A 15,000-nucleotide genomic window follows, 5' to 3' on the forward strand; every position below is an offset into this window, starting at 1 on the left:
TCTCGCCTTGTTATATTTCTGACCTTTTAGTCCCATACGCACCAGCACTTACCTTGAGATCCTCGGGCAGAGGTCTGTTGTCTGTTCCAGAGTCTCGACTGAAAACTAAAGGGGACAGAGCGTTTGCTGTCAGGGCCCCGAGGCTCTGGAACAGCCTGCCCGAGGAAATCAGGTCGGCTGAGTCAGTGAACTCTTTTAAGTCCCTTCTTAAAACATACTTTTATAGGAGAGCCTTTCCCGATCTTATTTGACTTTATTTTATCCCTTTTATTTTATTGTATTTTACTAATTTTATATTTATCTTAAACGTATATTTTAGTCTTTTCAATGTTTCTTACTTTTATCTGGTATTGTTTTTGTATTATTGTCTTTACACTTGTTAAAGCACTTTGTAACTTGTTTTTGAAAAGTGCTAAAATAATAAAGATTATTATTATTATTATTATTATTACAAGCTTCTTTTCCTGAGCTTTCAACCAAAGCTCACAGCCTTAATCAAGGAATGGGTTTGCTTATTTGTCAGCACATGACGGAAGGTAATAGGTGGTTGTATAATGGGGGGGGGGGGGGGGGGGGCAGCCTCTGTCTCTGGTGTTGGATGTGAATGTCCTCCTTGATCTTTCTCTGACCATCCACATCAAAAGGTTCTGAATCCTAAAGTGATGCTGTTGATGAAAGTGTGATGTTATTACTGATTTGATCGGTGATGCGATTGCTTACAAAAAAATGACAAACTACATGGTGACTCGACACAGTCCATTGAACTGAACAAGACAATTTGAGCCAGCAAAGTGGTGGATAATTTTCTCCTCTAATTCAATGTTATATGGAAACATTTGAGAACAAGTCTGGCTGAATGTTGGTGTGACTCCCTGTATGTGGTGTGCGTTCTTTCCCCCGTTCTCTTCTCCCTGTACACCAACAGCTGCACCTCCAGTCACCAGTCTGTCAACTCCTGAAGTTTGCGGATGACACCACCCTCACTGGGCTCATCTCAGGTCGGGATTCGTCCGCCTACAGGTGGGAGATCAACCATCTTGTGACCTGGTGCAGCCAGAACAGTCTGGAGCTCAACGCTCTGAAGACAGTGGAGATGGTCATGGACTTCAGGAGGAGCCCAGCCCCACCCTCCCCATCATCCTGTGTGACTCCCCAGTCACCACTGTGGACTCCTTCCGCTTCCTGGGCACCATCATCTCCCAGGACCTCAAGTGGGAGCTGAACATCACCTCCCTCACCAAGAAGGCCCAGCAGAGAATGTACTTCCTGCGGCAGCTGAAGAAGTTCAGCCTACCACTGATGGTGCACTTCTACACCGCCATCATTGAGTCCATCCTCACCTCCTCCATCACCATCTGGTTCACTGCTGCCACTGCCAGGGACAAGGGCAGGCTGCAACGTATCATTCGCTCTGCAGAGAAGGTGATTGGCTGCGATCTTCGTTCTCTTCTGGACCTGTACGCCTCGAGGACTCTGAGGCGAGCAGGAAAGATTGCAGCTGACCCCTCCCACCCCGGACACAAACTGTTTCAGACTCTCCCCTCTGGCAAGAGGCTGCGGTCAATCAGGACCGAAACCTCTCGCCACAAAAACAGTTTCTACCCGTCTGCAGCTAGCCTCATTAACAAGGCCCGGGTCCCCCACTGACACTCCCCCCTTTCAAATAATACAATTGTCTCTGCACATGTAAATACTATTTCATTTCATACCATGCACGAACCTGGCACATTGCACATAATTGTTGTTAATTGTTTGTATATTTTTTTATTGTGAATTTATAGATTTCGTTGCAACACGTGTGCACAACACAAACCCAGAATAATGCACATGTAAATATCTGCGACGTTGTTCTTTCTCTACAAATAGTTGTATATTTTTCTCTATTCTTTTTAATATTCTTATATAACTTGCATTGTTTATTCCATATTATATATTTCTACATCTATTTATGTCAGCTGTATGTCTGTCTGCGTGTGGCACCTTAACACCAAAGCAAATTTCTTGTATGTGTAAAACACTACTTGGCCATAAAGCTCCTTCTGATTCTGATGTCCAAACCTATTAGACAGGTTCTTACTTATACATTACAGACTTATCAATGTGGGGGAGTATGTAGCGTATATGTCTGGAAACATAAGTGTGTGCATAGGGGATGTCTGTGTCACCAAGAAACCAGAAACCCTGGCTGACCACTGAGGTGTGTGCAACTTTGAGAGAATGAGATGGTACCTTCAAATTCGGTGACATGGTGCCTGGCAGATCAGCAAGAGCTGAGCCATCACGGCAGCAAAGCGTCCTCATGGTAAAAAAACCTGTGAGGTAAGTCATCATGATGACCAGGTACCCAATCTTGACCCAGCTGATGTCCGAAGGACCTGAAAAAGTCTGCAGATCCTGACAATATACCAGGCCGCATGCTCAGAGAATGTGCTGCCCATCTGGCACATGACCTCACAGAAATTTTTAACACTTCACTGAGCCAGGCTGTTGTCCCATCATGCCTCAAGACTGCCACCATCATACCAGTGACAAAAAAAATCCACAATTTCATGTCTTGACAACTATAGCCCCATGGCACTTTTTATTGTGATGAAGTGCTGTCAGAGACTGGTACAGGACTCCCTCCACACTTGACCCATTGCAGTTGGCATACTGCCCAAACACCTCCATATGAAGACATCATATCCTCTGCACTCCACCCTAGCCTGAAACATTTAGAGGGAAAGGACAGCCATGTGAAAATGCTGTTCATAGACTGCACTTCAACTTTCAATACAATCACCCCCCCCACCACCACCACATCTAAAGGTTGTTGGCCTCATCCGAGACGACAAGGAACACACTTAAAGGGAGTAGGTGAAACAACTAGCGAACTTGTGCAACACCAAAAATCTGTAAAAAAAAACAACAAAAAAAACTCCTGTTGACTTCAGGAAGAACCATCCTAATCTCACCCCATTCTACATGTGGAGTCTGTCAAGAACACAAAGTAACTGGGGGTGCACATCACAGACAACCTGAGCTGGATCCCAAACACCTCATCCCTGACAGAGAGCCCAGCGGCGCCTGCACAGGCGGTGGATGAGGAGAGCACACCTCCCCCGCCCCCCTCTTAACCATTTTCTACAGGAGCACCATAAAGAGTGTACTGACATGCTGCATAACTACCTGGTACCGAGACTGCAGTGCCTCAGCCCACTAGTACTTGAGAGTGGTAAGGGCATCTGGAAAGACCACTGGGACTTTACTCCCATCAATTCAGGATATATCACACAAACACTGCTTGTCTGGGGCCACCAACATGGTAACAGACCCCATCCATCCCCACCATAGACTCTTTGCCCTTCTGCTCTCCAGCAAGAGATAATACAGCATACAGGCCAGGACCGCCAGGTTCCAAAGCTTCTTCCCCCTGTCAGACTCCTCAACTCCCATAACCTACATACACTGAGTCATACACGCAAGCACACCACACGCACACACACACACTCATGTTTGTAGTATGGAAGCAACTGATGACCATAAAGGTGTTATTCTTATAAGCAAATGAATACATACTTGTGAGACTACTACTGCCCCTACCATTGAGTTTAGTCCTGAAATATTTTACTTCCAACCATCATTCTTAATCTATTTGTTTTTGGTCGGAATACCTCTCATTTTATTTTTCATTAGTCAAATTCAACTTGTGAAATTTCCAAAACTTTGTTTCCAGTATATTTATTTGTAGGACTCAGAAAATAGGAAATTGCGCCCATGACAGTTTATTTAATACAATTTGTTTATATTGTATTGTTTATATTTAAATTGATCACTGAATCTGAATGCCTAGAATAAGCAATCAAGCCTAAATGGAACCCCCATTCACACTGCTTCGGCATGTGGAGAAATTTGAGCACTGGAAAAACCAGCTGTAGACACTATGTATGATCTTGTGTTTTGGGGTCTGAATTTAATATCTGGAATAATACTGTCTGAACAACACATTTGTATTGCCATGATTTTTTATTAATTCATTTAAAATATTTGTTCCAAAAAACTTTCTAAGTATAGTAATTTTCCTTCTATTATAGTAATGAAGCCATCTTTCTTAGTACATTTATGGGTTTTAATATTTATTAAATTTTACAATTAAGGTCAATTCAGATTTTTGCAACTCTTGCTGCACAGTCATCAGCTGTGGAATCACACTAGGAATAGTACATATTACCTTTTAATATTCTGTATATGTAATATGAAATGTTTTAGAAAGATCATAACTACGAATTTGAACATTCTTATTTATAAACAGCTTGGTGTTGATTTTGAACGCAGCCCAGCTGATCTAATGCCACTTCACCCCTACGTCATATCCGTTACACAACCTTCTCCGAGAGTTCTGTCCAAGATGGCGTCAACGCAGTTAACGGATGAGGAGCTTTTCTCCGAATTAAAGCGCTTTGGTTTCACTCCAGGGCCGGTAACCGAAAACACTCGCCCGGTATATTTGAAGAAATTGAAAAAGCTTCGGGAAGAGCAACAGCAGCGGGGCTCCAGGCCGGTTAAAACCCGTAGCAGCGGGGCCATCAGTAGCAGCACTGGCGGCGGCAACACGGCGGGATCCAGGCCAGCCAGCCATGACGTCACGCACCTGAGCTCTAGCAGGAGACCGGGCCGGAAGTCCTCCGTCCTCGGCTTCAGCTCCGACGAGTCTGACGCTGAAACTCCATTTAAAAGAAAGGGCCTCAACCACAGCGGCAGGGTCGTCCGAAGCCCCGGGTTTCAACAACAACCTAAGATAAGGCCCGTTACCACACCGAGTGTTGCTAACAAGAGTCAGTATGGCGCTACGAGTACGCTAAATAGCAACAATTCTTCCCCGGGTCCGGACGGACAGAGAAGTGTCTCGCTGGGCTGGGGAGTTCGTGCCAGATCCAGCCCCGAGGCGGAAGGGAGGGATTACGACGAATCGGGGGACGAGGACGATTGTGAGGGGGAGACGGAGAAGAACTCTCGCTCTTTAAATGGCTGTGGGGCGCTTCACGTGAACACTAGCAAGCTAGCCGGGGATTACTCAGACTCAGACGAGGAGGAGGTTGGGGGCCTTGGTGCCGCAGACAGACAGCGGGATAGGTTGGAGCCTAGACGGAGCCACCCGAAAGCGGCGTTCCCTTCCCACGGAGTCGGCCGAGGGTCTCAGACTGGAGGGGTAGCAAGAGAGATTAACACGCCTGAGAGTCTAAACATGGTGGGGAGCCGGAGGGAGGAGCGGGAGGGAGACGAGGTGAAGAGAAGGGAACCGGACTCATCGGGAGGCTTGCGGAGCCACAACTTTGCCAGGAAGTCCATCTACGTGTCCCTCGGCGAGAACCACGGAGCAGAGGCCGGCGAAAACAACCACGTCGACGGCGACCACGGAGCCTCCAGAAGCAACAACACTAGTCGATTCAGCATCGGATTGAGACCGCGCTTCTCCAACTACAGCAGCCTGTCCCAGACCTACAGGGGCAACCACTCCAACCACGTCGCTGCCAGCAACCCGTACAGCCAGGCGGTGCTGAAGCAGAAGCTGTCTGTTCCGGAGGATGAGCTGCTCCAGCAGTTCAAACGGGAAGAGGTGGCCTCCTCCGGCAGCTTCAGCGCTCACTACCTGTCCATGTTCCTGCTCACTGCAGCCTGCCTCTTTTTTCTGCTGCTGGGCCTCATGTACCTCAGGATGAGGGGCTCTGGATCCTCTGAGGTGGATGGAGTCAGTAAGTATCTGTCAAGATGTGCTATGAAAGCTTTTCAATTGTTCATCCCCAGACAGTGTCAGATATGTCCATTTGCAATTTAGTGTTTAGTAGAAATGCATCCCCATCTGGCGTGGTGGGGGTTGAATGTCTATTTTCTTTTTCAAATGCGGCATCCCTGTACAGCCACTGTTTGACACTGATTGTCAGAGTGAAGTGATTTATTTACACAGAGCCTTTAAACACACTATTATCGTAAAAACAAAACAAACATTGTTGCCTCTATTTGATTTTTTTATAAATTTGTGGAGATTCACAGCGTTTTCCCTCCTGCACTGTACTGCACTTCCATTTTCAGCACAGACAGGATCTGTCTGCGCCCACTGCTTCTGATCTTTGAAGAAGACATACTTTATTAACACCGCAAGGAGGAAATACATATTTTTATAATATACACCCACAGGTCCAAAATACACACACACGCACAAACAGGACCTGTGCACTTGCATTAATGTATCTCGCCGGTTACGGCCACCCTCTGGTTCCCAAGCCAAGTCCCCTTCTGAGCTACTGCAGTCTTGTGGCACAAGACATCAGCTGGTTAGCTAGTGCTAACTTCTAAAATATGTAGTAGGGACAGACTGAACAAAGTAGGATCTACACACCTGACTTAACCTGACTCCCATGGCGTCACGTCTCATAACCAGTGATACTATTTAGTCTGCAAATGCAAACACGGACCACAGATCAGTGTGCACAGTCCTGTTTTAAATCTCCTGCAAGTAGTACAATCACTGGGTTTGTTTTGTAATTGCCAGAGTCAGATAGCCCTCAGACAGGGACATAACCCTAATTCCCCTCTAAGCAATGCTGGCACTGATGTTGGCCCAGTCCTGGCCCCAACACACTCTAGATGGTGTTGTTTCTGATGTGTTTGTGATAAAGCTAATTACTTTTCAGCTGTCTCCAGGTAGTTGCTCATTGCTGGCCCAATCTTTCACATGTCCTCCTTCATGTATGAATAATTATAACTGTCCAGACCTTCCTGCACTTGCAGACTTAAAGGGTGGCCTCCCAGGAAGTCTGTGAATGCCCTGGCATCCCAAATCCACAATTCATCAAGTACACAAAAATTCTTGAACGCGCTTTCTGCAGACTTCATCAGACTTTGCTCTGAAGATTACCCACAGTGTGACCTAATATTGACAAGACAAATGAAAAATAAAATCATGGATGTAAACAATGCTGGTTTAAAACTTTGGCTTTTTTCAAACGTGTGTTCAACTGGAAGGGAATGCATTCATCATGTTTGTTAAAGCTCATGGAAACACACGGTGGGTTTAGGCGAGGAGCACTGAATGTAAACACAAAAGGGTGTTTCTTTACAGGAAAACCCTCAACAGAGTACCTTTTAATCGATGAATCCTTGGGGAAATAGTTTCAATGTATTTGAGAATCATGCGATCACGTTGCCACCTGAAATTGTTCTATTGTGAAAATAAACTCCGATTTCTGATCTGAAAACCAAGAGCTGAGGTTTGAGAATATAACAATTTAAGTGTTGATTGATGATCATTCGAAATTCTATCTATAGATTAAAATCTGATGAGATAATGATGTGCCAAATGAAATATATTCACATTGGAGAAACCTATAATATAACCGATTCTGCTCTTCTTTGTTTCGCTCAAATCACAAGAAGACAGATTTTCCTCCTTATGTTGTGTGGTGTCTAGTATTGTGTGTAATTTGTTTTGGGTTTTATTTGAAGTTGAGACTTGTACCACCACACAGTACAGTGGAGGTAAATTTTTATTGTGGCGCTAACAGCATCAATACAAATTACAACTGTTTTCACTGTAAATTATTTAGTACCAAAGATGTTTCAAGTCTTTTGTCCACCTCATGTAAATATGGGAGTGCAAGAATATTCAAAACACCTCAAACATTACTATGGATTATGTAAGATGGAGTCATAGTGTCAACAGTTAAAGTTGGCAGTGTTCCAGGTGCCTGGTTGAGTTTCATGTACAGACGCTGACTCACGCATGTTAAGTGATGTCTGATCTGAACTACACTCACATTCCACAGTCTCTAAACACGGCAACTTATTAGAAAAGACCAGATTTCTCCTGAAGCTAATCCAGCGTGGGCCTTTACAAGTGTGATGTCTGAGGTTTACAGTGGGGTTTCAGTGGGCAAGCTGTTTCTGTCTCTTGACCCCATCTCTTTCTCCTTTGTTGCAGTTAAGAGCCATCCATTTGGCAGCGAGTTTGACACTTCTTATGTAAGTAGACATTTTACTCTGACCCCCTCTTTTTAAATTCTGTGTACAGCAAGTGCAAAGTGTACACTTAAACTGGAAGTATAATGGATGTCAGCAGTGAACACCGCTGAAGTGCTGCTATGATAATGAAGTGAACTTTCTTTCTTGGCAATGCTAATCCCAAAGGCAGTGCTACACTTCTGATGTTTGTTGTGACTGACATTGCATTTAAAGGCAGAGAGTAGCAATTATTTTGCTGGGAGGTGTTTGTACAACACTATACATTAAGGGTAGCATGAAGACCTGGCCTGTGAAAACACTTTACCTAAAGTGACAGCGAATACTATCAATAACACACATTAGGTTCTAAATTCATATTCACATTCATTAAATCTTTGAGTCTAGACTGTAGAGATGTCTGGAGCTGATCCAGGCGTAGTTTAATGGGTCTGGATTAGCTAATAAAAAGGGCAGATAAAAATCCGACCCTGTCTTGACTATTCCCTACTGTGTTTTGTCCACATCAGCATGCAAGCCCTGCAGCGCTGCATTTCTATACCACTGCTGGCCTCTACAGTGCAGCATGCCACTGTGTGCTCCAGTATAAATTAGTGTGCAGATGTGAAAAGTAGTGACTCTGAGTTCAGACAATGAGGTCGGCATGGATTTGCTAAGCGCGGATGCTAATGATCATTAGCAAAGAGCAGCGTAGAAAACATTCAGTTTGCAGCTTCTCACTTTTTAGCCGGCACTGGCTGTTGCCTTCTCCAGTTAAAATAACATCGCCGGGCGGCTGATCATACCAGCTGTCACCAGTGAATGTTAATTTCATGAGTAACTTGACACCAGGCCATAAACTTGTCTTTTGTCTGTTAAAATGCTTTCTGCAGCCGTGGTCTCCACTCTTAACACCGCTGTAGAACCGCTAGCAGACGAGTGTTGCTGTGGTTCAATTAAAGCCAACAACTGATCACGTCACGTTAATTTCAGGAGTCCTAATCTCCCAGTTTAACTTTCATTCAGTCCATTATTAACTTAATATATTTGAACCAAGACCTTCAGTATGTGGATGAAGTAGCTTGTTAAAAACAACGTTTGTCAGATTTAGCAATAAGTAGTAGGGTCGGATTCAGTATCAGCAGATACCCAATGTTAAATGTCAAGACCAAAAAACATGATCCGGACATCCCTACTAGAGTGTAATATTTTGTGTCCTTTCAGGTTTTCAGTTTGGACTTTTTTTAACTGTCATAGTGCCACCAGAAAGGTCTACATGCATACATTTGAAGATAAATGAAAATGTACATATAAACTAATAAATAAATGCAGTTCTGTTGGTAGACTGTGTCTACTAAGTGTTTTCACTGTCTGCAGGAAAAGGAGGTGAAGGACGTGATCCTAAACCTGCTGCTTAATCTACATGATCACCTGGCCCACATCGCTGGTAGCTATTAACTGTTTTCTTCTAGTTCTTTAGAAAAACATGACGGTGACTTAAACATTTGCTCTTACAAATGCACACTATTGTACTGTACTTGAGGAACTCAAGGACTCACATGGCTTGAGGAAAGGTAATAGATTGTCAAAGAGGTCATCAGTCAGACAGAGCTGGTAAAAGCAGCTTTTAATGTTGTAATAAAAAAATGTTTAAACTGTCCTCTAATATAAACTTCAGGTCATACTGTCCAGTCTCTTTGTAAACACGAGCACTCATCAGTGGATCAACAGGATGTGAAGACACATTGGGATGAAACAGGCAGTCAGTAATGGGGTGTGATATTGTAATTACAGGCCAGCATGACTGTGGAGACCAGCAGCATCCAAACAGGAGTCTGTCTATGGAAGAGGCATCTGCGTATTTACTGGTATGTTCATAAGTGGGAGGGATAGATGGGGGATGACACGTAGCAAAGGGCTGTGGGCCGCTGCAGTACACGGTGCGCGTGCTCTACCAAGTGAGCTAACCGCGCCCCCCTTTGTCTTTTTATTGAGCAAAGTCTGAATTTTGCGAAAGGGGACTTTGGAAGAATACATTAGAGTGTACTTTCCAACGTGTTTGCTTTGGTTTAGTTGTTCTTAGTCCAGTCTGAACGCAGGATCTGAGACTGATGCTGAATCAGTTCCATTTGTCTTTTGTTCAGGCTCAGAATGAGGAGTTTGGTAACTTCACTCATACTTCTCTGGAGTGGATCATCCGGACAAGCCAGGATGTTGGGATAAGGTAATGCACTATATACTGTACTTACTCATGCAGATCACACGCCTCCCATGTAACTACTGTCTATACTCACTGTGTGTGTGTGTGCGCGCAGGTTGATTGGCCAGGTAGCAGAGGATCCAGTGACTGATGTGTCTGAGATCTCTCGGCTGGAGTCCACTCATCCCAAGATGCCCTTCACGTGCCGCTTCCGCCGAGCCTTCCTCACCGTCATCAGCAGAGTCTTTCTCATCGCAGTTGGTGAGATAGGTCACACCATGAAACGAGCAGTGTAAATCACTGTTAATTAGTGTGATGATTAGTGCACCTACAGCTGTTACAGTAGGTGTTAACCGATATATATGGCATGTTTTCCTTTGTAAATACTTAAAACAATTTTGTACATTAAGAGAAAATAACGCCAAAGGATGAAATGAGAAAATATGATAAAGAATTGCTGATCCTAAAAACAGATGTGAACTCTTGTGCTGTACATTACACGGTGGAATGGGATAAGTGAAAACTGCTGCTGGGGGAACTAGATGAAAAGTCAGGGACTCAGTTAAGTCATGAGGATTCATGCTCTATGGACCTTGAATACCGGTGTCTGTCAGGATATTTTAGTAGGAACCAAAGGTGTGGACCGACCCACTGCCCGCTGCTGCAGGGCTGTCGGCGTTTCAGCTGCGTTTTTCAGTCCATTTCTGAACGCGTCTGATGGAACACATATTCTTCTATTTGAAACAGTCCAGCTGTCTACCCAGGCCACGCAATGGCTCGTGATTAACTTGTACTTTAAGAGTGTAGCTGGGACCTGAAGTGAATTTTTACAAAGTTCAAGTCTATTTTCTTCTGTTTTATGCGCATAACTACAGTGATTGTGTATTTGGGCTGTTAGAGTTGCAAAATAGTGGGTGACCTAAATCAATAATGTGCCTGAACACATTTTGTGTCAACACCAAGCGGCAACTGCCGGGGCTAAAAAGTAAAGCCAACGTGGAAGTGCCAAAAAACTTCAGTTCCTCGGATCTCAACTTGATGCTGGCTCCAAAGCTGAGTCGATTCCCATAGCCCCCCATGTTAGAATGCCCACCATTACAGCAGAAATAACATGTTTAATATGTGGTTTGGTTGCTACTTTCCCTAGCTGTCAGCTAGCTTCACCCACGCTCCACCTATTTGCTCATTTTTGGATTAGCGAGAGGCCAGACGCCACCACACTGAGCTTCACAATTGCTCTTCAGAAAGCTATGGATGACTCCACAGAGACTGTCACACAATCCTACACATAGGGCGTTAAGGAAGGAAAAACATTACATTAATTTGTTAGTTTGCTGCATATAGATAAATCCTTCATTATTAACACAGGTGTTGATTAAGGGACATCTATAGCCATGTTTTATCAGAGTTCACAGCAGTAACAGGAGAAGCAGCAGTGGCAGCAGTTTTTCAGTAGTGTGTGTGTTTGAACCTGTGTGTGTGTCTCTGTGCAGTGGTAGGCTGTGTGTGGAGTGTGGTCTGCTACATGAAGTATCGCTGGAGGAGAGAGGAGGAGGAGACCAGGCAGATGTACGATATGGTGGAAAGGATCATCGGTAAGAAACGTCACACATGCCCCCGAATGTCAAGCAAGTGAATGTGTTTGCTTACAGAAACAGTCTGACGTCTTGAGGAAACGCTATTTGCTGTCTTACGCAGACATGAGTCATCTGTACGACTGTAGTATTCATGTGTGTCCCTTACCGCGATGGTCCCCAACATGTTTTCTCACAAAGCAGTGGTTTAGAAAACTGCTGTCAGAAGTGAGAGAACAAAAATTACTCATGATAAATGAACAACATGAAGTACTAATACATAGAAAAAGTATACAGTTATGTGTATGTAAATCCTGTTCTGAATACTTGTGTTAATCATGCACATGATGTCACAGTGATTTGTGTCACAGCCTTGCTTGGTTTTTCTCTTGAGTGCTGTATTTTAGCCTCATGTTTGAATCCTGTGTTGATGATCAGATGTGTTGAGGAGCCACAGTGAGGCCTGCCAAGAGAACCAGGACCTGCAGCCCTACTTGCCCATCCCCCACGTCAGAGACTCCCTTGTTCAGCCTCAGGACCGGTCAGTACCAACACTGCCACAGCTTGATCTTTAGTATCTGAATCTGGATAGAAAAGTAGGATTCAGAAAATTATCTCAGGGACGGCCTGAAAATTCAGTCAGAATATTCAGTTAACGCGTCTCAGCAAATGCAAGAAAATCTATTTAACATCATCTACACCACTGACGGCTGATGAATTTTCCTCACTGTTGATCTAACTAAACAAAATAAAACCATGCATGTCATAATGGAAACTTTGCACAATGGCTCCATTCAAAAATAAGTGGACTGCTGGAGAATGTCCTGTTATGCTTAGGTCATATTTGGTACCTGGTACACAAAAGGATAGCGCAAACATCTGTTTCCTTCTTCAGTAGTAGTAGCACTGCTCTCCTTCTCCACTCCCATGGAGATGTGATTTAGCAGCGTTTTCAAACACGATATTTTACAGGAAGAAAATGAAGAAGATCTGGGAGCGGGCTGAGAGCTTCCTCTCAGCCAACGAGTCCAGGATTCGAACAGAGACTCAGAGGATTGGTGGGGCGGACTTCCTGGTCTGGAGGTGGATCCAGCCGTCTCTCAGTTGTGACAAGACCTCCTTGATGCCCTCCAAAGTTTGGCAGGGAAAAGGTAAAACACACTGCATTGCACAGCATTTCACTCAAACTGTAGCAGTGACTTCACAACTGATAGGCAACAGCATACCATCACCGCCCTCCCATTTTTCCAAGCAGCAGCAATGTTTAGTAAACAAGCTACTCCTAAGGGCCCCAGCATGCTCCATGCAGCGACCCAATCTGTAGGGGTCTGCATACTGTCTGCAAGAATTTCTGTGGACATGTTCAAGCCGAGCTCTCGTCTGTGCAGGAGTTACCATTGATTTCTTGCACAGTAAGGATTTTGTTTGTGTATCATATTTCAGCATTAAGGCTGTTCAAAAGAAACATCACAAAAGAAAGAAATATTGGTATAATAAAGTTAAGAACTGAATAATTATTTAATATAAGGCAGCGGCAAACAGGAAAGAAAAAGAACTGGGAGTTGCAGCGGACCTGCAATTTTCTGGGAGTTTAAGATATTCTATTGTATTCAGTTTATTTATGTAGCGCCAATTCAAAACAGAAGCTATCTCACTGCACTTTTCAGACTGTACTACACGTACTCTTTGTAGTTTTATTTGCCCAACAATTCCCACCACAAGCAAGCATTTGGATGGCTTGCAATCGTAGATCCAGACTCTACAACTCCAGAGGCAGAAACACCTGATGAAAGCAACGCTGGTCCAAACTGAACGCTGCTTTTCCAGGTTTAGTTTTGACTCCGGGGACACAAGGCAGACCTGTCCCAGACCACCTGAGAGGTCCGGATGGTTTGTAACGTAGCAGAAGGTCAGAAGTATTAAATCAGAACAGCAGTACTTTGAAGTCAGTTCTTCAACACACAGGAAGTCAGTGTAAAGACCTCAGAACTGGACTGATGTGATCCACTTTCTTGGTCTTAGTGAGGTACCCGAGCATCAGCTGCAGGACAGTTACAGTAGTTGTGTCGACTGAAGATAAATGGGTGAATAGTTTTGGATATTTGTTTTTCCAATCCTGCTGAGACATAAGTCCTTTAAGCTTTTATATTCTTTGAAGCTCACTTGTAATCGTCTTATTGTGGCTGTTGAAATTCAGGTCAGAGTTCAGGACTACACCAAGATTTCTGGCTTGTTCTGTGGGTTTTAACATTGCATTTTGAAGCTGACTTGATTGTTCAAGTCACCTTGGCTTCAAAAACGTTCTCCATGCATTGAACAATCGTTAATTTGTTCTGTGCACCTACTCACTGCTCGTACTGGACATAGTACATAGTAGTAATGGTGATAGTAGTTTACAATCACCATTCCGGCTCAATGTCGTGATGTCTGTCAGATGGACGATGGCATCGTCTTATCAGCCCAACCCTGTTCTGAGTTCAGACTTTTAATGTGGCTGTATGTCGCTGCTGTACAGCTTTTATTAATCCATCATCGTTATCTGATGTTTTGGAAGCAGGCGGAGGAAGTGATTGTGCCTGGTTTCCCACAGACCAAAGAGCCAGTCCTCATTAAGGAGTGGCCTCCACACATTGGCTGGATACAATTGTGGAGTTTAGCGGAGGTTTGTGGGCGCCTGTGTTTGCGTGGCCCAGTCACAAGAAGCATGCAGCCAGTTTCCACAGTAGCTTGTGGTTGACAGGCCCTGGTTATCATGTCATCTTGCAGTGTGAACCAAAACATACTCTGCCTGTGATTCCACCTTACCTGCCAATTAACACACGTTCACTGGACAGTATTGAAGCAGCTACGTGACATAATTGTCAGTTCATTGATTTGATTTCCTCTCCTCTTCAGCTTTCCCTCTGGACCGGAGGAATTCACCTCCCAACAGCCTGACTCCATGCCTGAAGATCAGAAACATGTTTGACCCAGTCATGTGAGTACCTGCTGCTTGTTTGCTGCACCAAACTCATTCTGTCCCCCCCCCCCCCCCCCGGTTTGACTTTCTGCTCACTACTCTCTGTTTTTCAGGGAGGTGGGGGAGAACTGGGATCTAGCCATCCACGAGGCCATCCTAGAGAAGTGCAGCGACAACGACGGCATCGTCCACATCGCCGTCGACAAGAACTCACGAGAGGTATACGCCGTCCTGTGAGTGATGAGCGCACTCCATGCTGTTGGCTGCAGTGATGTCTCACCACACTTCCTGTT

At 44.5% G+C, this 15,000-nt stretch overlaps 1 protein-coding gene across 1 annotated transcript; it reads left to right on the forward strand.

The window, feature by feature from the left end:
* Positions 1-4,387: 4,387 nt before the first annotated feature.
* Positions 4,388-14,926, forward strand: LOC119918323 (inner nuclear membrane protein Man1-like; the record flags this gene model as incomplete). The annotated part of the gene is given in 11 exon segments (XM_038738995.1): positions 4,388-5,732; positions 7,958-7,998; positions 9,352-9,421; positions 9,769-9,842; positions 10,119-10,198; positions 10,290-10,435; positions 11,668-11,769; positions 12,187-12,289; positions 12,721-12,899; positions 14,644-14,725; positions 14,821-14,926. Coding segments are annotated over 11 exon segments (2,328 nt in total), but the record flags the coding sequence as incomplete, so codon positions are not given.
* Positions 14,927-15,000: the final 74 nt, after the last annotated feature.

The sequence above is a fragment of the Micropterus salmoides genome, unplaced genomic scaffold (assembly GCF_014851395.1).
Source record: "Micropterus salmoides isolate LMB-PRFRI ecotype aquatic unplaced genomic scaffold, ASM1485139v1 Ms_hic_scaffold_23, whole genome shotgun sequence".
Lineage (NCBI taxonomy): Eukaryota > Metazoa > Chordata > Actinopteri > Centrarchiformes > Centrarchidae > Micropterus > Micropterus salmoides.